The sequence below is a fragment of the Aulostomus chinensis genome, chromosome 6, assembly GCF_037954235.1.
Source record: "Aulostomus chinensis isolate RoL2024-O1b breed Wild chromosome 6, RoL_Achi_v1.0, whole genome shotgun sequence".
Classification (NCBI taxonomy): Eukaryota; Metazoa; Chordata; class Actinopteri; order Syngnathiformes; family Aulostomidae; genus Aulostomus; species Aulostomus chinensis.
In genome coordinates, this window is record NC_141325.1 from 11,630,359 (window position 1) to 11,652,000 (window position 21,642).

At 40.6% G+C, this 21,642-nt stretch overlaps 2 protein-coding genes across 6 annotated transcripts; one reads left to right on the forward strand and one right to left on the reverse strand.

Annotated features, from left to right (window-relative positions):
* Position 1: 1 nt before the first annotated feature.
* Positions 2–13,429, reverse strand: ark2cb (arkadia (RNF111) C-terminal like ring finger ubiquitin ligase 2Cb). Of its 5 annotated transcripts, none has more exons than XM_086206448.1 (9): positions 13,053–13,424; positions 9,633–12,097; positions 9,186–9,510; positions 8,956–9,087; positions 7,979–8,108; positions 7,692–7,796; positions 7,113–7,208; positions 6,548–6,651; positions 2–3,761 (listed from the first exon to the last, which is right to left on the reverse strand). In XM_086206448.1, exons 2-9 carry the CDS (start codon positions 9,730–9,732, stop codon positions 3,644–3,646), a joined length of 1,110 nt encoding a protein of 369 aa, XP_086062574.1. In that variant the 5' UTR covers positions 9,733–12,097; positions 13,053–13,424; the 3' UTR covers positions 2–3,643. The 5 variants fall into 5 exon arrangements, with proteins under 5 accessions (XP_086062574.1, XP_086062575.1, XP_086062573.1 ...); XM_086206449.1 differs by having other exon boundaries at positions 8,956–9,084; positions 9,633–12,158; positions 13,053–13,421; XM_086206447.1 differs by having other exon boundaries at positions 9,633–12,158; positions 13,053–13,421.
* A 1,603-nt stretch (positions 13,430–15,032) lies between these two features.
* On the forward strand, positions 15,033–19,155 carry LOC147260076 (ATP synthase F(1) complex subunit alpha, mitochondrial-like). Its single transcript, XM_086205350.1, has 11 exons — positions 15,033–15,190; positions 15,654–15,729; positions 16,223–16,392; positions 16,558–16,731; positions 17,209–17,375; positions 17,514–17,814; positions 17,936–18,160; positions 18,234–18,341; positions 18,442–18,586; positions 18,726–18,876; positions 18,957–19,155. The coding sequence occupies exons 1-11, from the start codon at positions 15,131–15,133 to the stop codon at positions 19,033–19,035; spliced, it is 1,656 nt and encodes a 551-aa protein (XP_086061476.1). The 5' UTR covers positions 15,033–15,130; the 3' UTR covers positions 19,036–19,155.
* The last annotated feature ends 2,487 nt before the right edge of the window (positions 19,156–21,642 follow it).

Below are 21,642 nucleotides of genomic sequence, written 5' to 3' on the forward strand. Positions count from 1 at the left end.
TCTCAGCATTTTAGGCAGTTTATTTGAAAAACACATACAAAAAGATCATATACAAGACAATAAATAAAAAAGAGACAGAACAGTTTGGGTTAAGCTATGCAACTTTTTGCATCGTCATTAGTAATAAATACAGTACAAAATCCACCCAGAGTGAATCTAAAGGTTTTCCACAATATTCACTGATCATGTTATTCTTCATTATGATTTAGCTATTGCTTTCATATTATTGATACATACTTCTACTTTTCTATAAAATACTCAAGATCATAAAACATTGCGCGGTTACAGCAAAACAGCAGTGTGTTGTACAAAGATGGCCACTTCCCTTTTTCACTGGCAGGTTAATAATCAACTTTTTTTTTTTCAGCAGCAAAGAAACATCTGAAATATTCAAGAAGGTACAGCATCATATTAAACACATCTACAGAGCTACTCCCACATACACATAGGAAAACCTGAGAAGGACATGCATTAAAAAGCTTGTGCTTTAAGTTCTACTGTTCATTCCGGTTCATCAGCTTGAGTTAATACTATGGCTACTGTCCAGTTCGCTCTGGAGTAATGGGGTACACTGTGGAGGACATTGGGTAAGGCCAGTGAGAGCACGAAATGAAACAATAATAGTAAGACCGACCAGCTTCATTCAAATCCAACTTGTTATAATAATTTGCAGGATTAGTAGAGTATTAATAAGAAATGCACACTGAAAACGCAGTTAGCTTATTATACCCAGGTGTAACACACGCTATATCTATATTGTATAACCACAGTACACCAGAAATTTGCTCAATAAGATCAATGGCTCAAGTTAGCATGTTAGATACTTCCCAAAATCCCACACAAAGCAAATGCCAGCAATACATTAAAAAAGAGAGATGCAGCTCTTTATGTGGGTCCTAAAAGAATAAGCACTATATTGAATTTGTGATATGATGACCACAAATAAAAAAAGATGACCGATTATGTGAAATAAAGCGGTATAATATGACAAAAGCAAGCTAATTTTAGAGTCATACTCAGACATAAAGGGGTTGTTGTAGCCCCGTCATCTGCTTTGGACCAAAGCAAGGATGATGTTTAAAACAAAAATGGAAAAAAAATTTAAATCAAGAGATGACAAGAATGGAATGTAATCCACATCAACAGCACCATGCTGGCTAAAAAGTGTGTTGGAAACAACTACCGGCCGATTTTTTTTTTCCCAACAAGTTTCTTTTTTTTCTCTCCTCCTTTTAAAAAGAAAACACAGATGACATGCAGAAGCATCCCCACCAACCAATGCATAATGAGGTATTCTTTTTTTTAATATTTTGTATTATTTTAAATAAATATATTGATTAAATTGCAAAGTTATGAGATAGAGACATTAAATATTCCACCACAATAGCTAGCTAGCTACAGTTAGTAATAAATAATGATTGTTAAATACTTAAGGCATCTTTAATCACAGCATTCTATGTGAACTAGCAAACCTCCATTTTCATCCAACTTTAGTTTTTTGGATGGAGGTTTTATACAAAAAAAAATTGGAAAAAAAACAAAACAAAAAAAAAACGCAACACAAACAGTCAAGTTACCCTCCAATAATACACAGGGAAGCATGAAAATACTTGTAATTCGAACAGAAACACAAAATCTAGGACAAGAAGAACCCACACCACCAAACCAAAAAAAATAAAAAATAAAAAAAAAATCAGGCAACTCCATATTATAGTGCATTTACAAAACACAAGCTACATTTGAACAACGATAAATATGTTTTTTGCAGCATTGCAGCTTTTTCTTCACTATGGTTAAAAATGGACAAGGACCCGGCATATTAGTACCATGTCCAAATTGGCATGTGAGCTAAAAATTAAAATTAAAAATAAACACAGAAAATGAAAAAAAAAAAAGAAAAAGAAAAAGAAATGGTAGACAATTGAAATTATATCAAAACTGAATGTTAAGAACAATTGTTTGGTATTTTTCAAATGGATGGCTTTTTATCCCTTTCACCCTCCTCCAAGTGAACTGCACCGACATGGTTTCATGCATGATATGGAGAGAAAAAAATTTCTGTCACTGAACAATTATTCAAGCAATACCATACACTACCACCGCGGGGTGGGGGTGGGGGTGGGGGTGGGGGGGTCAGTCGTACACATTCTAGCACATATCACAGGCAAACCAGTTTGTATTTTTCCCTGTAACACCTGTCATCCAACAGCGGGGGAGCAACTTAGATTGAAATGAATGGAGCCGATACACAACAGAGGCGATTCACTGGATCTAGAAAAATCACATGTGCTTGTTCGATAGGCAATAAGGTTCTGGTAATAAATGTTCAGACATTATCCACTCGAATGGCAACACTCAGGCACTGCATCCTCAAGCCTCATGCCAGCCTCTCATGATCATGCCATGAGTGAGGCAGCAGACACCAGTTGCTGTTAGACACGAAACCTGAGCTACGCTGGTCTGAGATCAGTGTCTAAGAGCAACCTGGTTCTGCTCAGGATGAGTGTGTGGGGGAGGGAGTGTGTGTGTGTGTGTATTTGTGTGTGTATGTGTGTGCGGGGTGGGAAAGGGTGCATTCTTGTCCTCCTCTGAATGAGTGGGATCATCATAGTCATAGTATACGGTTCACATGCACAGACACAGTCCCTGTTTCTACTTTTGCTCCACAAATAACGACACAGCCCAAGCCTGCCATACAGCATGCAGATCTGAGGCCTCTGCTCTAGATTATAGAGGCCCAACTACGACACTACACAGATCACTGGAAGCCATGCCTGCAGTTAGCGGGTTTAGCATCAACTCTGATGGCATCTACTACTCCAAAACCATGTTAGACAAGACAGAGGGTTTTTTTTGGCCTTTTTTTTGTTGTTTTTGTTTTGTTTTTTTTTTTAGTTACACAACTTTTCCTCATTTGCCTATGAAGACACTGAATATTCTCATTCACCCTCTCTGTAGGTTTTAATTTTTCACAAACATATTCTCAAAAGGCTTTTTGATTGCTACACAACACTGTTACTCTGTAAATACTTATTCAGTACTATACTCCATTACACCACAAGCGTTCAGCTACAAAGGTCACACCAAACAACCTCATGCTAATCATTTGATAATGTTCTGTACAGATGTGCTGAGGGCTTGGGTAGAGTGCATCTTTAAAGGACTTTTTTTCACAGGCCTGGGGAGGAGGGGGGAGGTTGCGGTTTATATGTAGTGGCAGAGAAATGGCTTTAATACACCACACAAGCTGGGCAGGTTGGCAGTCAGAGTGTAAACAGGATACACAGTCTGACAGAATCATGTGTAGCCTCAGCACATCTGTCTACACGTGTCCGCTTCCTACCTGTTACATCCAGTAAGTCCTTTTACAACCAGCCACAGCCACCTGTCTATGCATCAACCCAATCCCTTGGTTGTGTTGTAGGTGAGTGTGCTTTGTTGTTGACCCCCTCTGCCACAGCTGTCTCAGGCGCCAGGCTGAGTGAGGCAGAAAGGGGAAGGGGAGGGGGGGGGCGGTGTGTTTTGGCAGAGCCTCCTCCCCACCACCACCACCACCACCACCACCACCCCATGCCAAGAAGAGAAGAGAGGTGATGGAGAATTATGAGACCAGATCCAAAGTTGCAGGAGTCAATAGGAGCTATCAACTATCAGGGGTCAGCTGGGTCTCTATGTCCACTCTGCATATGGGGCATTTCCTGCTGGTTGCCAGCCATTGGTCGACACACGCCTGGTGGAAGAGGTGCATGCAGGGTAATCGCCTGAGGACACAGAGCAGACAGGATTTTACGGCGGTTACTAAACATTCCATTGCTCCGCTGTGAAAAAAAAAATTATCGCCAAAAAATGCCACCTTTAATGAGCTAATTAAACAGATTTCAGCTTGGGCCCATATATAAATTTTATATGTGAAACTTTACCAAATTAACATCTCTACAATAGATTTTGCATCAAAAGATCAGAGTCGATTCAAAGGAGAGACAAAGCGAGCGGAGACGCCTGGGACGCTGTGAACCTGGCAGCTGGATGAAAATCGTGTGATGTAGAATTAGGTTAAGAGTTAATGATTCAAAAGCAAATATTCATGTATGCTAAGTAAGTAAGTGTTTGCTCTTTATCAAGAACCTTTTGTACATGAGGGCCCATAGGAAGCCACTATACAGACAAAAACTCTCTAAAAAGGGTCTTTGTTTGTTTTAAGGCCTGAGAGTGTGTGTTCACACTAATGTGGAGGTACATGGAAAGGTTTTGCTGTTGTACGCTTCTGCAGCAAGCGCCTACAGTGACCCCCGACCACCAAAATCTTTTCAGTTCATCCTCCATTTCAAGAGGATGTTGAGGATGTACCTCAATGTCTACCGCAATATTTTTCAGATCGTCTTTGAATCCAAGCGGACGTTTTCACCGTTCCCTCAAATTGTTCCTGAGATATCGCTTTAACGGCAATGGGACAGACAGATGGAAAACCTGAAAACAAAGTCTCTTGTCCACAGCTGCCACTGGCACAAATTCAGTCTGAAAATGTTTTTAGTTTTTGCTTTACAGCTCACACATGACATATGGTGAAACTCTGACTGCTCCTAGCACTTCCACATGCATGGAAAGAGGATTTTCTTTGGCTCAATATAAAAAAGGGAGTGTGAGAACGGAATATAAACATTTTTCCAGTCTTTCAGGGTTACGCCAGTGTGTTTTATGGCAGTCTGGTTAGAAGTTAAAGTGTCTGTCAGTAGTCCAACAACTGACAGTATGTATGATGAATCCTTGGAAGAATTGAGAATCAATGGATTCCAACCATAAAAACTGCATTAAGTATGTTTGTCACCAGCACTGAGCGTTTACAGATGTAGCGCTGCATCATACCTCAGAGATGTGACTGTGTCTCCACGCTTGAATTAAGCACCCTTCTGTTTTGATCATGTGAAAATAACTAGAAAACCAAACACACTAGGAAACCTCAAGTCTCACCCACTTGTTTACTCTCCCTTCCTTTTTTTTTTTTTTTTCCCAGGAGGAAAGTAATTTGTTCTGTCACTATACCAGTTAAGACTGATCACATGAGCAGACACACATGATGAGATTTTGTGAAATTCTAATGTTGGTGGCATTTTCAGGTTGAGGTGCTACAAGAAATTCTGTGAAAGGAATTTCAAACCTCACACTTTGCATTGTTTTGGGTTTTTGTTTTTTTTTGCTGCTGCTGAACCAATTTTGGATTAAAACCTTTGGCGAAGAGTTGTGAAAAATATAAATATGTGATGTCATATCCTGAAGGTCTAATGAGCAAGGGAAGTGTTGAGACTTTGACTAAATAACTTTATGGGTCACATCGTTGTGTCAAAGTCTTCTGCATTGTAGAGGTCAACCGTAAAAGTAAATCCTAAGAGCAGCTGAGACATTCCAGGATGTCTCACCAGGCAGGAGAGGTAAAGGGAGAACCAGCATCTGCTAAGAGGGTTTACCAAGCATAATTAGGTTTGGAGGAGAGCAGCACACAAGGAGTGCTGAGACGGGTGAGACAAATTAATATCACAGGAGACGGAACTGCTAAACTCAATCATGTTCACGTCTGCACAAAAAGCAGGTCATGACAGTATGGTGGGACCCGCAGGGCCACCAAGTCCCGAAAGTATCTTTTTGGCGCCCGACTATAAGCAGTACACAACACTGAAGAGCCTAACTCTGCACTCTCCGCATCGGTCTTTCCATGGGCGTTATCAAGTGATGTAACTGCAAACAGAAACAGTTTTCTATGTTCCCTTGAATTGTGACACAGTGTTTCCTGAAGTGAAAAACAAGCTCAACTTCACGGTTAGTTGAGGACATTGGTGGCAAACACAGCAGCGAATTAGATGTATCATATTCAAGCCACTTCAACTCCTCCTTCCATTCACTCCACACTTTATTTCTGCTTAGTCTTGTCCTCTTGTGAATGTTGTATAAGGCTGGGGGATATGAAAAAAAATAAATCAATATCCCGATATTTACAAGCTAAAATTATATATATATTCTAACTTCTAACCAGACTGCCATAAATATGTGTATACATATTGATAGATATATAGGTATTGATAGACAGATATATAGATATAGACATAGATACAATTTTGGCCCCGTATGGTCATGACAAGTGTGAGACAATTTATTTGTGCCATTTGCCTTTTAGTCTTGATTTTGATAACAAAATTATGCATCACAGTTCTTGATATTTGAAATAAAAATCCATAGAACAATATGACAACACCAATAGATATATACTCAGCCCTATGTTAGCCGTATGACGAGGTTTAACAAAGCTGTACTCGAGTAGCCCTGATTTAATAGGGCCTGAGCCTGAAGGTACTTCAGGCGAAGACCCTATCATGTTTGCTCGTTGGTAGCTATCCTTCGACTAGTGAAGAACTTGTGCTACTGTTGTGTTAACAGAAGCATTGCTATTCTGTGTATTGAACTAAAAGTTGCAGAGCCTTTAATACATTGCGCCCATGTGTGTAATGGAGTGTCCACAGTGTACAACCAGGGGCCACGGTTAATGTCAAACCCTGACCTGACATCCTCTCCGTCCTCCAGCATTGACAGACAGATGGTGCACTTCTCATCGGTGTCCAGCTCCTCATCATCCAGACACATCTTTAGGTCCTGGGGTATTCTCTGCAGAGAACCACACAACGGCACACCGACAGGAAGAAAGAGTCACTAATCACGCTTGTCAGAACAAAGAAACATACACATCAGATGGAGAAGACTCAATTACATATTCTCACTCACTCTGTGCCAAATGATCTGAAACTCTTTCCCCGAGTATTTAGGTCAAATTCACTGTCGACGGTTATTAAAATTCATTCCACTCACATATCTGCAGACAGCTGAATGAGTCATCCCTCTCTTTGACTTGTGCACACTGCAGCCACGTCCCACTAATATGCTGATGGAAATGAGTTTGACCTTTGAACTACTGTGAGAACCCCATGATCTCACTCTCATCTTTACTTTTTCACACACCCCCCGCGCCGCCCTTTTCTATTCCATTCTTTCACATCTAATGCAGCTCATTTCATGCTTATTGCCTCGTTTGTACCAGATCAAAGCAGATAAAAGGACTTAAATCTTACCTTTTTGTACTTATGGGGGAAAGTGAATCTCTCTATGGTGGTTTGGACCGCTCCACGGTTTACACTGCCCAGTCTGTCCTCCAGCTGCAAAAGCTCCTATAAAAGAAACGCGGATATGCACAAAGTTTAAAGTGAAGTGTAAGAAATTGAATTTCTCTGACAACATGCTAATATCAACAAAATTAACAATCATTTAACAATGATAATAAAAGAGGCCTAAAACACCATAGTAAGTGCTATTTTAATATTTTAAAAAAGGGGGTTTCAAGGAACAAGAAAGAGTCGTCCAGGAAACAATAGCATCATGCTGAAATGAAAAGAAATGTCATGGGATTAAAGGCAGCTGGACCATTTGAGGCATCTGGAAGCCAGATTAATTGGAAATAAGAAAATCAGTTACAGATTCAAGCCTGTCCAGAGCATTAGTCACAGAGAAACAATGATAAATTAGTGTAGACTAGCGTGTCTGTTAGGAGAGAATGAGTGAGTGAGAGAGAGAGAGAGAGAGAGAGAGAAAGAGAGAGAGAGAGAGAGAGAGAGAGAGAGAGAGAGAGAGAGAGAGGATGTAGCAGCACAAACCTCATAGCTCTCTCGAACAGCAGACGCATGGCGGGAGGGGTTGAGACTCTGCAGAGCCAGCAAGTGTAGCTGGGGATATGGGTAGTTTCTGATCTCATGAACAACCTGGGAGATGACAGATAAAAGAAGCTAGCGTCAGCTCTGCGGCGGACCATCGTACACAACAGAGCCGCGGGTCATCTCCTGTTGCTGGGTATCGGGATTCATCTAAGGAACCCTGTGATGAGGAGCGCTGAGAGTTCATGAGGACAAACAGGATTGATTGCACACAGGCAGAAGGAGCTCACCACTTGTGTTGAGGCATTGTTTCTAGGGAAGTGGTGCATCCTCGGAGAGGTCAGGTAGTGCTGATAGTGCTGTGGTAGCGGGTGGATGTGGTACTGGTGGGGGGGCAGTCCAGCATCTACACTTAAATCCCTGGGGTGAGAAACAAAGCAGTCAATGACACGCAAGTCTGTATTTCATGCATCTTATAGAAAACTATAAAATATACAGCACAGTAGCCCTCCATCACTTACATCAAAAATTTGAATTACATTTTTTTTTTAAGTGCATTATTTGTAAAGAAATTTTGATCCTGAACGTGGTTAAGTTTTTGTACAACTACAACAAGGAGTGAATGCAACGGAACATTGTGCGGTTATTTTAGGAATTTGTTTCGACTTCCCTGCTCCCCATTTTTCCCACACTCAGCAGGTGGTCTTCAAGCAACATTATGCAGCATTTTCAGCTTCAACTAACAGTTTCGACATCATTCTGACGGTACCCTGACTTGTGAATAGGGAGAATGTATCCCTTTCATTTCTTCTCCGGCGCTGCACTGAGCTGAGTGTGCAGGAAACGTCACATCGAGATCAAACAGAGGCTTAAAAAAATGTGACAGAAAAAAAACACCTCTCTTTTAGTCCTTATAAAAATCTTTACCTTTCATTGTTGCATGTCCAAAAAAATTACCTTATTTTCCTTTGATCTGATCTGGGCTCAGTTACACTTAAGGTTAAACTAGGTGGCATCTCCTCTTGTCCAAGAAACCAAACAGCATCACAGATATATAAATACATTTAGTGTGGGCTGTACTGGTAATTAATCTAGACGTATATCATGACATTCAGCTTTCCTGACAAAAGAAAATAGGATTTATGGGCTCTTCAAAATGTTAAAGTGAATATCACATACACTTGTTTTAAAGTAGATAATATCGACGTTGGTAAATATCAGCATATCAGGCATTGGCACAAAGTCCTAATAAGAGCACATTTCTCACCAGTCTGTGCCTTCAGCCAGGTAGCGGGGCTGCTGCACCACAGTCTGAGGAGGGACATGAAGAGGGGGGGCGAACTCGTAGCCGGGCCGCAGTCTGTGGGGCTGGTGAGGAACTCTTTCTGGGGTGCGTCTACTGAGACAAATGAACAAGCATTTGAAAACAGTCACAGCTTCCCTTGTGATTCTGTTTCTCTTGAGTGTGTCTTGTCCTGATTATTTGTCTGAAGGTACCTGGAGGGTGGCAGGATGTGTCGGTGCTGGGCCTCGAGGATCTGCTGCTGGAGGAGGTATTGCTGGTGTAATGCCTGAGGTAGGAAGGGAGGGGCGGGGATGTCCTGGAACTGTGGGGCGGGCAGGGGGTTAAGGGGTGGGTGGAGCGGGGGGCCATGCTGGTGGCCTGGAGGGGCCAAGTGGGGGTTAATGCCTGACTGTGGCTGCCCTGGATGGGGCATGGGGAAGTCCATGGGCAGCGGGGCCTGAGGACCTAACTGGAAGTGCCGGCAAGAGGTAGCATGACTGTGCTGCTGCTGTTGCTGTTGCCGGTTGAAATGGGATCCTGTGGAGGATAAGGAGAAGACGTCAGCTTTCAGAGACACAAAATTGGCTGCAATAAATTGTGGGTGAAAATGTGGTGTGACTGTGTGTGATATAGCATGTTAATGAAGCCCTACCTCTTACCTATGGTGAAAAATACTTCTGTGGGGGTGGGAAAATGATGGTTACCACAAGTACCATGAAAATGAAAAGTTTGGGCTCCTGCACACACGTGAGCTTTCATGTCTTTAATTTCATTTCGGACCTCTGGATCATTTCCCGGTCTTCTGAATCACAGACAAGGGGTCGGAAAAGATGAAGTCTCCCATTATCAGTAAAGGATCTTCTAACACAACTCAGTCGTACAGTTATGCTGCTGACAGTGTGTCAGTGCATTCGGGGGGAAACCCATTAGTGATTGGCTGTAACATTAAACCTTTAAAAGCTACCATGTCTGTCAACATGACTTCTACATGTCTTTCCTTTAAAAAAAAAAAAACACAATAAATTCCACATTTTATAACTATCCTTCACTTAAGTGTTTCTTTTTTCCTTACACATGCAGCAAAGCTCTACATGACTCTCTCTCGAACATTAGGAGTTAAGTGGAAATAACTTGAGCGCTTTTTTTTTTCACTCTCCCTGACCACAGCTATTTGGCAACTGCAGTGAACAGACTGCTGTCGAGACTCAACAGGGAGAAAAAGACAGGCTTACTTGTACTGTGGTGCAGTATTTAAGACACACAGACCTTTTTGATTGAGAAATAGCAATTAAAAAAAATTCAGCCTTGGTTCCAAATGTTTGAGAAAATATCAGCCAAAGGAAAAGAAGCCCTGCAGGCCCAAGTTTCAACATACTGAGCTCTCGATCCATAACTGGATTTTACAGAAACCGGTAGCATTTAGATTATGCCATCCTTGTAGAAGAAAATAGTTTAATCCTCTTTGATGGTGTAAAAGACATGGCGATTCTGATGTAAAAAAAGTGAAAATATTTTTAGATCATGATGACATAGGCAAAGTCTACATTGCATTTACAAGGAGTACGCTTGAAAAACGCAGTATGATTCCAAACACACTAGGACAGAAAAGCAGTGTGTGTGTTTGCAGCAATATTTTCTGCTTGACAACTCGTCACTGTAGCCAGGCAGACAAGAGACGACCTTGCCTCCATGGGTCATGTAGCCTTATGTCTAGAATGTAAGTAGCACACTGCATTTTCAAGCATCTCAGTGAAAACGATCACCATGAATGACAGCAGATACTCATTCAGGCCCTGTGATGGAGGAAGCGTGGAAATCATCTATCTTTGTCACAGCGGGGAGAGGAGGTGGGTGGGGGTGGAGGGAGGGAGGGGGCAGGTAGGGACAAGGGAGAGGGAGGACAATAAATGGAAATCAGCAAGAAGCACACTGAAGGTTAGGAAAAACACTATATTCTTTATTGAAAAATATTAGTAATGTGTAATTGGTGTTTTCTTTCTTATTTGTTTGTAATAATAGTATAAATCCATGCAACAAAAATAAACAACATAGACTGAAGGCAAGGCCCACCATGCTCCATATAGGGTTAAAAAGAACAAAAGCGGCATCCAATGAGCAGACGTGTTGGCTACAGCACATGATTCCAGTACAGCAGGGTACATCTTTACTACAGAAAGATTACATTGGATTTTCACTAGTCAATGTAGAAAAACAAAAACAAAAATTATGAATCATAAATGTGACCATGCATTGAAAGTACTATTACCAGAACAAAAGGTAAAGAGAGACCACAACCAAACAATAAAGACGTTATTACTAATAGAGGATCTCTTTAGCAGTGCAGGAAAATAGGCATCCCTGTGAAATGGATAGCATTTTGGCCTTTATGTTAGTGGGGAAATTTCAGGGAGTGATGAAACACCAGTGAGCATGTTTTGCTTCTGTTTAATTTAATTTGCCTGTTAAAAGGCAAGCAGCCCTAACAATTCAGTGTGATTCACAGCTCAAAATTTGCAAAGGCAACAAAGGGATTACACAAAAAATGGAGACAGTTATGGCAGGTTGTTGTGTGCAGGTGCAGTGTACCTTCGGTCATTTTCACATGACACCATGAGTATAACAACAACAAATGGCGTGCATTTAGTTCCAAATTTGCATGTTTACCAATTAAAAGTCACTTTAATGATGTACACTGCACCTTGTGTGAAGAGAAGGAGGATGAGCCAAATTCTGGTGTTCAACAATGCAGTGCAGTATCTGAGATCATGCAAAATGTATCCACTTTACAGGAATTTACAGCATGTTGTCTATCAAGACTGGATGGGAGGTACACAATGACATTCAACTGATATCTAAAAAGGAGCTAAAATGTTTACTCAGTGCTACAGCAATTTGACAGAAAAAAAAGACAAAAGGTGCTCTGTTCTAGATGTTAGCTATTTTTTTTTTTAGTCTGCTTAACATGGAAAGTCTATGACTGAATACATCTTGGGAAGGGGGTGCTTTTTAATACCAATGTCGTCTTCTGATGGAAAGAGGAAATGAAGAAGGGATTCACAATACAGCTAAATGCAGAGAACAGGCAGAGGCCACGCCACACCACACAGCAGCAGATGATCATTAGCTACACAATGGGGGGGACGACAAAGATCTGATAAATGCAGAATGTAGAGCCAGCCTCCATACTATGAAACAGGGAAATAAGAACAGAAATAAAAGCACAATGAAATCACTGATGCCACTGTTATGAAATTAATGTTACACTGTAGCTTTATCATTGTTTTACTGTTAACCGCTTACTCGGATATTTATGCAATTCGGCAGCTACAAACAGCTGCTGAATTGCTAGTTCGCGAACAACTGACAACGCGACTGAAAAATTCATTATTCGGAAGCCGCAAGTCAAGTGACCATGTATCGATTACCACTTTGGCCAAATAATGTGAATGCAAATCACTATAATCGCGGTGGTATAAAGCAGCGAACGCTAGCAAAAGCAGATGATCTTCAAATGACATCATCCAAGCACAGATAAGCTTACTGGCTGGTGAGGCTACGTCTATTTTGCGGTATTTTACAGTGCAAATACACGATAGTGCCTCAAGTGTAAGCTCTGTATCTCCATGTCTTCAAATAAAAAAAAAAGACAAATACAATACAGCTCTGTCTGTTGCTGCAAAAGATAGGGTTTTGCTCGGGAACAATATTTTTCACATCGCGTATTTTGAACCGCACGCCCGGTGCATGTGGAATCCTTTGTGAGAAATGATTCCGCTTCAAGATATAGCCTGAACCAACGAGCCAGTTAGCTTATCTTTAGCAGCGGTATTTCTACCGCAATTGAGTATAATTACAATCGTCAGAACACATTATTCGATTGCTTGCGTCAATCGGCATTAAATACAAATTACAGTAGTGTTACGTTACGGTCTATTTCGCGATTAATTTGAGCTAAAACTTTAAGCTAGTTAACGCAAGCTAACCCGACGGCTGAGCTCGAGCTAGCTAGCCAACAGCTGCAGTGAATATTAAGATAAACAGGGCACATGTTCGGATCGATATGAATATTAATACCGTACCTCTGTTTCTTACTGAGCCGAATACAGGAAGAACCAGGTATCCGACATGCACTAACACCATCCTGGGATCCTTATCTTATGATTCCGCTGGGTTATTTGAAGAGACAGTAGTAGCCCATGCGGATCTACATTCAGGCGGTTGGTTGTTGCTGGCTGACTAGCACCACGGGCAAACCAAACCTAACGACTGTCTGACTCGCCTGGTTGTCGTTGACAAAAGCAAACATGTCGTTTGGTGTCCAAAACGAAGGAGGGCGATGTTGCGACGCTGCAGACCGAGGCTGGTGGTCTCCGTTAACCTACCCAGACTTTCCAGTTCGTCTGTAAAATTCTTTTGACCGCTGTTGTTTTGTCCCTCTCTTCTTGAACCGTGAACAGTGTATTGTGGTATGGAGGACCAGAAGTGTCAGGAAATCAATAATAAAACATCTCATGAATATAAATGTTTTTTACAATTGAAAAAAAAAGACATTAAGATGTGTTTACAAATGTATTTTTTTTAATCTACAGATCTGATGTTGAGGAGTTAATCAAGAAATTAATTGTTTATATAATTAAAACAAATAAAATAGTGACCCATCAATAGAAAGAAATAAGACAGGGATTTACTCAAAAAAATAATTAAGCTACTTCATAAAAAATAACTGCCTTTCCCAGTTTCCTCTACATCATGTGACCAAGAAACTCAACATCAGTGACAAATATTAGTACTATACTGGAAAAATTGACATTCCTCTTTTAATTGCATTTAAATAATTTGGATGCACATCTTTACATCCTATGTTTATATGGATTTTAATCACTAATGTATTTTATCCCTTTCAATAGCTTCCATGTCATTTGACTGAGGGACTCCAACTGTACAATATATTAGTATGAGAGTGGAAAAATAGGACACATCTCTTTTCATGGTCTTTACAGGCTCCTATATTCACCATGAATTTTAATGCACGTCTTCCTCCAATAGTTTAAATACTAAAAAAAAAAAATACTAAAACATACATAATGCATTGTGTTTGTAAAAGCTTGCATGTCATGTGACTTAGGGACTCACAATCAGTGCCAGATATTAGAACTAGACTGGAAAATAGGGCACTTCTCCTTTTATTTCTTTTTACTGCCTCATATGATATATGATAGCATTTGTTTTTGTTTTTTTCCAGTAGCTTCCATGTCACTTAACCTTGGGACTTCAAATCAGAATCAGATATTCTATTTTTATACATATATTATAAATATTCAAGATTCAAGTTTTTTATTTGTCACATGCCTAAATGTACAGGTACAGTGGCAGTGAAATGAAAGTGACTTCTGTGCTAGCGAACCTGAATATAAATATAACACAAGTATGTAAGAAAAATAATAATAAAGTAAATAATAATGTTTAAAAAATGCTATATGGTAAAGAGAAAATAAAAATAGAATTAGATCAATAAATACTCCAATAAAAAGACTCCTATGTGCAAGTAAGCAGGTAACAGAGGCTATGTACAACTGTATAGGACACATCCCTCTATTTGTTGTTGTTTTAAAAAAAAAACCTGACCTCCTTGTCTTTTCTTTTTATTATTTATTTTTTACATAATGCTCTCGTGTGTAAAAAAAAAAAAAAAAAAAAAAATTAACTACCCGATTCTGTTTTGGGATTTGCGAATTTAAAAATTCATTTTGTAGCCACTGACATTCAGTGTGTAGTAATTTAAAAAATACTTTGTAACTTTAACATTTTATTTTGGAATTATTGGCTTATTGCAATAAAAACGGAGAATTACTCTCTGCTTCAATAAATTAAATGTGTCTCAAACTGGTATTATACTTCACTTTAATGCAGACTCTCAGGAGGCGTATTTCGTCCATAAAACTCCAAAGAAGACGAATAAATATCTCGTCCTCACCTGCTGATTTAGCTCAACGGCAGTTGCCGGTAGTAACATCTTCTTGCCGGTAGGTGGCAGCGGTAAAAGAGATGTAGATTAAAGAGCAGTGCCACATAAAGAGAAGAAGAGTTCATTCAGCCATTACATTCACAGGCAGGTCGAAGCCGCTAGTCGAGGACAGGTCATTAGCAACCCTTGAAAATGTTATCCGTGAGAGTTGCAGCAGCTTTGGCCAGAACCCTGCCCAGAAGGGCCGGAGTTGTAAGTAACACATTCTATTTTTGATGATTTTGCAGCTGCTTTATTGAATGTCAGTATAAACTTTGTGGGCGTGAAGGGTAACGTCAACTTAAAACCAGAGGCCGCTAACCAACTTGGTAGCAATTTTGCGGCTCTAAGTTTTGTTGAACTAATTTAACGGATTATGCGTATTTGCAGTCGCTAAATATTCCTACATACATGTTTCGTGACGTTGTGAAACATCAAATGTCGTCCTACCCAAGGCATTGCCTACGTAGCACGCAAGCTAATGCTAACCGCTAGCCGCGGCTGATTCAGACATGCTTTGAAGGTCAGGAAGTCGGACAATTTGTCCCCATTGCGGCACAGCGCTGCATCGCTTCTGCCTCTGGAATGCATACATATTAAGTTGTCGATGACCAAAATTATTCATGCTTTTATCTGTAAACGGCATGGATCTAAATCCAACTGTCATTGAATTCAGGTGTCCAAGACCGTGCCGGCCACCTGCGTTGGGGTCAACCACATCCACACACACAGACCATGGCAACAGAAGACAGGTGAGAGGGAACCACAAACATCACCACAGACACTTTAGCGCTTAACTCAGGGTCTCTGCACCCGGAGGTGTTTGAAGGTCATTGATTGTATAATGTATAAAGAGCTTATCTTCCATGTGTCAGTTTTGGCAGATTAGTACATATTATCCAAAACAAAAAGTAGCATACAGCTCCTCTGTTTTCAAACTTGCCATTGTCAAGGCAAAGATGACTTGGAAAATCTAGTTAAATGCTGTGCTGAAAAATCAGAATTAACTTTTATGCGGAAGAAAATAATTTTGATAACATGACGATTTTTTTTTTATTTTGACTTGAGAAAATGATGTCATGATTGAATCATCCCAAGTTGATATTTTTAATTGGGCTGGGTTAAAAATGCTTGAAAATTTTGACACAGAACTTTTGAGAGGGAATCCAAATTGGTTAATGACACATTAAAATGTGTTTTTTTGATATAAGTAACATAATTCAATATGGATGTTTTGTGTAAAAGGCACAGCGGAGGTGTCCTCAATCTTGGAGGAGAAGATCTTGGGCGCAGACACCGTTGCAACTCTGGAGGAGACCGGCCGTGTGCTGTCTATTGGTGACGGTATTGCCAGAGTGTACGGTCTGAGGAATGTCCAGGCAGAGGAGATGGTGGAGTTCTCTTCTGGACTGAAAGTATGCCTTATAGAATTCTCCTACACACAATGCCGGACCTGTCCATAGCAGAGGACAGATAACCATAGTTTTTTTCTCATCTTTTTTTTTTTTGTAATTAATTTGTAAAACCAATAGTGATAGCCAGTCATTGTGCTAACAAATTGTTTTTATTTTGTCCTTCAGGGCATGTCTCTGAACTTGGAGCCTGACAATGTTGGTGTTGTGGTGTTCGGTAACGACAAGCTGATCAAGGAGGGAGATATTGTGAAGAGGACCGGTGCTATTGTGGATGTTCCCGTTGGTGAGGAGCTGCTTGGCCGTGTGGTGGATGCTCTGGGAAACGCCATCGATGGAAAGGTTAGCTAGACACAGACAAGTTTCAGAGAATGAGGATTTAGATTAAATTAACTCTTAATCCATTTCTCAAGTGGTACCCTTTAGTCTTTCCCGTATATTTGCATATTTTAGAGGTGTTGGATTAATAGAATAGTTCGACCCACATTGTCTTAATACATCAACCAAAAGGCTCCCATTAGCACTGAGGTGGATTGGTTGCTTTGATAAATGCTTCTTGTTCCTATATCGAATTTAAGCATCAAAGTGAATTGATAGGAAGGCCTTTTTTTTTTTTCTTCATTTGTGGAATTAAATAATGCCAAATGTACTACTTTTCTCTCCTTGGTCTTGAAAATAAAGTCATACCTAGTTGTATATTTTAATCAGTTTTCATATAACATTTTTATTCTATTATATCAGGAGCTTATTTGATCCATCAATGTCATCCAGGATATTGATAAGCTGCATTATATGTTACAAATGATTTGTACTTCACAGGGCCCCCTTGGTTCCACGGTCCGTAGGCGTGTGGGTCTGAAGGCCCCTGGTATCATCCCCCGTATCTCTGTGAGGGAGCCAATGCAGACTGGAATCAAGGCTGTTGACAGTCTTGTGCCCATTGGCAGAGGCCAGCGTGAGCTGATCATTGGGGACAGGCAGACTGGGTATGCACTTCAAAATAGTGAAATCGCGTATCGAGTCATCCTCCGGACAAATGAAGGAGCTATTATATTTTTAATTACTGGAGCAAAGTGTGAATATGCTTTCAAACCTGATTTATTTTTTTAATCATCACTCTGCAGCAAAACTGCCATTGCCATTGACACAATCATCAACCAGAAGCGCTTCAACGATGGAACAGATGAGAAGAAGAAGCTGTACTGCATCTATGTGGCCATCGGACAGAAGAGGTCCACTGTGGCTCAGCTGGTGAAGAGGCTGACTGACGCCGATGCCATGAAGTACACCATCGTGGTCTCAGCCACAGCCTCAGATGCTGCTCCCCTGCAGTACCTGGCCCCCTACTCCGGCTGCTCCATGGGCGAGTACTTCAGAGACAATGGCAAGCACGCCCTGATCATCTATGACGATCTGTCCAAGCAGGTGAGGAGTGATGCTGTCATGTGAAATTGAAGGACGGTACAAATTTGAGGGGAAAGCAAACCAAGAAATAAACAACGTTCCCAGAAGGCCCCTTTGATAATTTCATTCCTGTTCTTCTCAGGCTGTTGCCTACCGTCAAATGTCCCTCCTGCTGCGCCGTCCTCCCGGTCGTGAGGCGTACCCTGGCGATGTGTTCTACCTGCACTCACGTCTGCTGGAGAGAGCTGCAAAAATGAATGACAACTTTGGCGGTGGCTCCCTCACTGCTCTCCCTGTCATTGAGACTCAGGCTGGTGATGTGTCAGCCTACATCCCCACCAACGTCATCTCCATCACAGACGGACAGGTTTGTTGTCTTCATCACTTAAGAGTCATAAAACCAGTCAGTGTTACTTAGCTGTTGTCATGTGTCTGCGTAGATCTTCTTGGAGACTGAGCTGTTCTACAAGGGTATCCGCCCGGCCATCAATGTAGGTCTGTCTGTGTCCAGAGTCGGTTCTGCTGCCCAGACCAGAGCCATGAAACAGGTGAGATGTGGCTTATTAAAGGTTCGAATGCATCTTTTAATTTTTGGCGAGAAACTCAAGTACCAGGCCACAATCTCAAACACTTCATTTGACCATGCAGGTGGCTGGTACCATGAAGTTGGAACTGGCCCAGTACCGTGAGGTGGCTGCTTTTGCCCAGTTCGGTTCAGACCTGGACGCTGCCACCCAGCAGCTCCTGAACAGGGGCGTTAGGCTCACCGAGCTGCTCAAGCAGGGACAGTACTGTGAGTGTGTTTTACATTGCACAGCATATCTTGAATGGTAAACCAAAACTTGCTTTGTTTTTTGTTTTCTTTGTTTTTTCTTTTGTTATTTCCAAATTTCTTTTGTTTTTTCCAAATTTCTGCCCTCCAACCCCTGTAGCTCCCATGGCCATTGAGGAGCAGGTGACAGTTATCTACGCCGGTGTCAGGGGTCATCTGGACAAGATGGAGCCCAGCAAGATCACCAAGTTCGAGAAGGCTTTCCTCGAGCACATTCTCAGCCAACAACAGGACTTGCTCAGTGCAATCAGGTAAGGCCTTTGAACACATGACTCCAGTGTTCAACTTAAATTGAAACTGTCCTTTTAACTTGACCTTCTTTCTTTTTCAGGGCCGACGGCAAGATCTCAGAGGAATCAGACGCTAAACTGAAGCAGATTGTACTGAACTTCCTGTCCAGTTTTGAGTAAATGGATAGCACTTCCCTTGGTCGTCAGTGAGCTGTCTCCCCACCATGCTAATATATGTGAACACGCTGAAGGTCAAAACCTCCATGTACAGATTTGTCCAAATAAAATTTTACAAACCTACTGAGCTGTAACATTCTCCTGATTGTCTACAGTAACTGAGGTGTTCGTCTTCAGCAGTTTTCGGCAGTGGCAGATAAATAACCCATTAGAGAAGAAGAAACCCCTTCTTTAAATCCATAAAATTTTTAGTTTTTGAATTTGTCATGCAAAGCCTTTTCGCTGCATCATACCATGACATGAAGCCTGCTGTTTTCCGAGTCGAGCGATGTGTAAAAAGGTGGCTGAAATACCTGCTTCAGATTTGACCTGAGGTCTGTTTTCAGGGTTAAGTGCAGTGTGAGTTCCTCAGCTGCCATGATAAGGGTGAAATGTTTATTTCAAATAAATTGTGTTCAAAATGGAATGTCTGCATTGTTTTCTGTATTGAAAAACTGACATGATTAGCAGCAGTAATCAGTATTTAGGTTTACCCGAGAGTAACATTACAGATCGGTAAGTACTGGTAGCAAAAGAGGTGGTGGATGGAAACCACAAAGTCAGGTGATTAATGGGAGAGAGAAGAAACCTGCAATACAGAACTTGTTAGGCATTTTTCAAATTTTGCTGTATCTAATATTTGTGATATTTGAATTTATTGAAATGAAAACATTTAAAAAAACTGAAGGGTTTGTGGGACCTGTTAATGATGTGGACATACTGTAAAAGGTGACGCAGACTACTTTGTTCTTAAACGGATTTCCAAATGCTAGAAACCGTAAGTTAAATACTTCATACGTCGTAGCCTAAATGCCTGTAATATTACGCATTGTGTAAAATTTTCACCTTAACTAACAAAAGCGGTAACCGTGAGTACAATTTTATCACTGAAAATGCAGCTATGCAGAAGTATAAAGCCTACAATTATTGTCAATCTGGTGATTTAAATATTTCTCATTTATGTTTCCTTGGATTATATCGTATTTTCCTCCCGCGTCACTGTGTAGTTGAGAAATGATCCAGTACACACACACTTATACCCTGCCTGTGGAATATGGACACACTAATTAACTCACAAAATATAACACAGGACATTGGATCATTTCTGCCTGGTGGCCACTTCGGACATCAATTTTGTTTAGCTTGCGTGATGTCCAGTAGGTGGCAACATCAGTACATGAATCTGCTGTTCTCACATCTGTTTTTTCTTCCCCTCTGGCTTATTGGAGAAACAGTCACTACTCAGTCTCATTCATACCTCAAAAACTTATTATGCCTGAAAACTGGCCAATTCCATTGAAAAGCTTTCAGTTTTCAGTCATTCATTGAGTTTTATTCGGGAAGTTTTCCACATCAACTGAAAAGATATTTTATATACAATTTTTTGTTTTTTATTCCAGCAATCAGCAGATAAATGTCAATGTAGCGCCCAGAAAGAGGGCATGCGCAGGTATGTGTTCACATGTGAAGCCACAGAACTGGTAGAGCAGGTCCCTGTAGGAACCTTGCATCTTTGCTTGCTTCATGTTTTCATTTGATGTCTTTTCAGAACTGTCTAAATTGGAATGGCTGACAGACTTGATAGGTGCAAGCTGTTTTGAGTATGATAATGTTGCTTGCTGTATTCCTTACTCATATATATATATATATATGTATATATATGTGTGTGTATATATATATATATATGTATATATATATAATGTTATGGGACATTCCCATGTCTGTCTGTTAAATTTGATAACTGGTAGCTCATTCCTTCAATTATTTATCATGTGATGGCTTACGTTAAAGACTGTCAAAAGACGATTGTTTTGGCACGAGTGTAGAATTTGCTTGGGTGACAAAAAAAAGTCTGTTCACAAAAAAATCTGCTGTGAGCAACAAAGTACTCCCTCAGAGAGTCGAACTTATAGTCTTGAAAAAGATTCGAGAATGAAGCCAAGAGAAACTGTAGAAGTTTCGGTAGCCTGAGTTTTTAAAAGCCCAAACAAATATCATATAGATAGCAGCCAAATGTGAAACAACGCCCTCGCCATTTTCTATTTCCAGCTCTACGTACATGTACAAAAGAGCAGATTTTATCAAGATGGGCACAACATATAGTGCTTGGCTTGTAGCTTTTATTTGTTGGCAGAGAAAGTAGACTTAAGGTTGTATAAATACTTGGCATCATTTTTTTTTAACCTTGAATAGAACCTTGTTTGATAATGTGCATCTAAATATTTTTCCATAAAGGAGCCTTTGCATTCATATTTTGAGTTCCTCAGTAACAAAGCATAAAGAGACAGGGTGATCCATTGAGCTGGGTTATGATTACACATTAAAGCGACACTTCAGCCAAAAATGAAGGACCTTTTTCCCCTCCCACATCACTTCTTTGTAACTCAAGAACGCAGAAAGAACCAGCCATGTTTATTTAGCTTGAAGCTAACAGACAACAACCATTGCTACCTCAAATGAGTGAGTTGATTTTGAGATTGTGGCAACTGGGTGCTACTATGAATGGGCATTTAGCTGGAAGAGTTTAATGTTGAGGAGGTCTTTGTTACCCCAAGACACCAAGGCAAAATA

What these genes read in the sequence shown, in the direction of transcription:
- ark2cb (XM_086206448.1), bottom strand. Translation starts at nt 9,732, where the DNA reads ATGAAAGCTCACGTGTGTGCAGGAGCCCAAACTTTTCATTTTCATGGT. An exon ending in TCCCCCATAAGTACAAAAAG is followed by an intron (nt 6,652 to 7,112) that starts GTAAGATTTAAG and finishes GGTTCTCTGCAG; the next exon opens with AGAATACCCCAGGACCTAAA. An exon ending in GAGGACGGAGAGGATGTCAG is followed by an intron (nt 3,762 to 6,547) that starts GTCAGGGTTTGA and finishes CTGTGTCCTCAG; the next exon opens with GCGATTACCCTGCATGCACC.
- LOC147260076 (XM_086205350.1), top strand. Translation starts at nt 15,131, where the DNA reads ATGTTATCCGTGAGAGTTGCAGCAGCTTTGGCCAGAACCCTGCCCAGA. An exon ending in AGTTCTCTTCTGGACTGAAA is followed by an intron (nt 16,393 to 16,557) that starts GTATGCCTTATA and finishes TTTGTCCTTCAG; the next exon opens with GGCATGTCTCTGAACTTGGA. An exon ending in AGACCAGAGCCATGAAACAG is followed by an intron (nt 18,342 to 18,441) that starts GTGAGATGTGGC and finishes TTGACCATGCAG; the next exon opens with GTGGCTGGTACCATGAAGTT.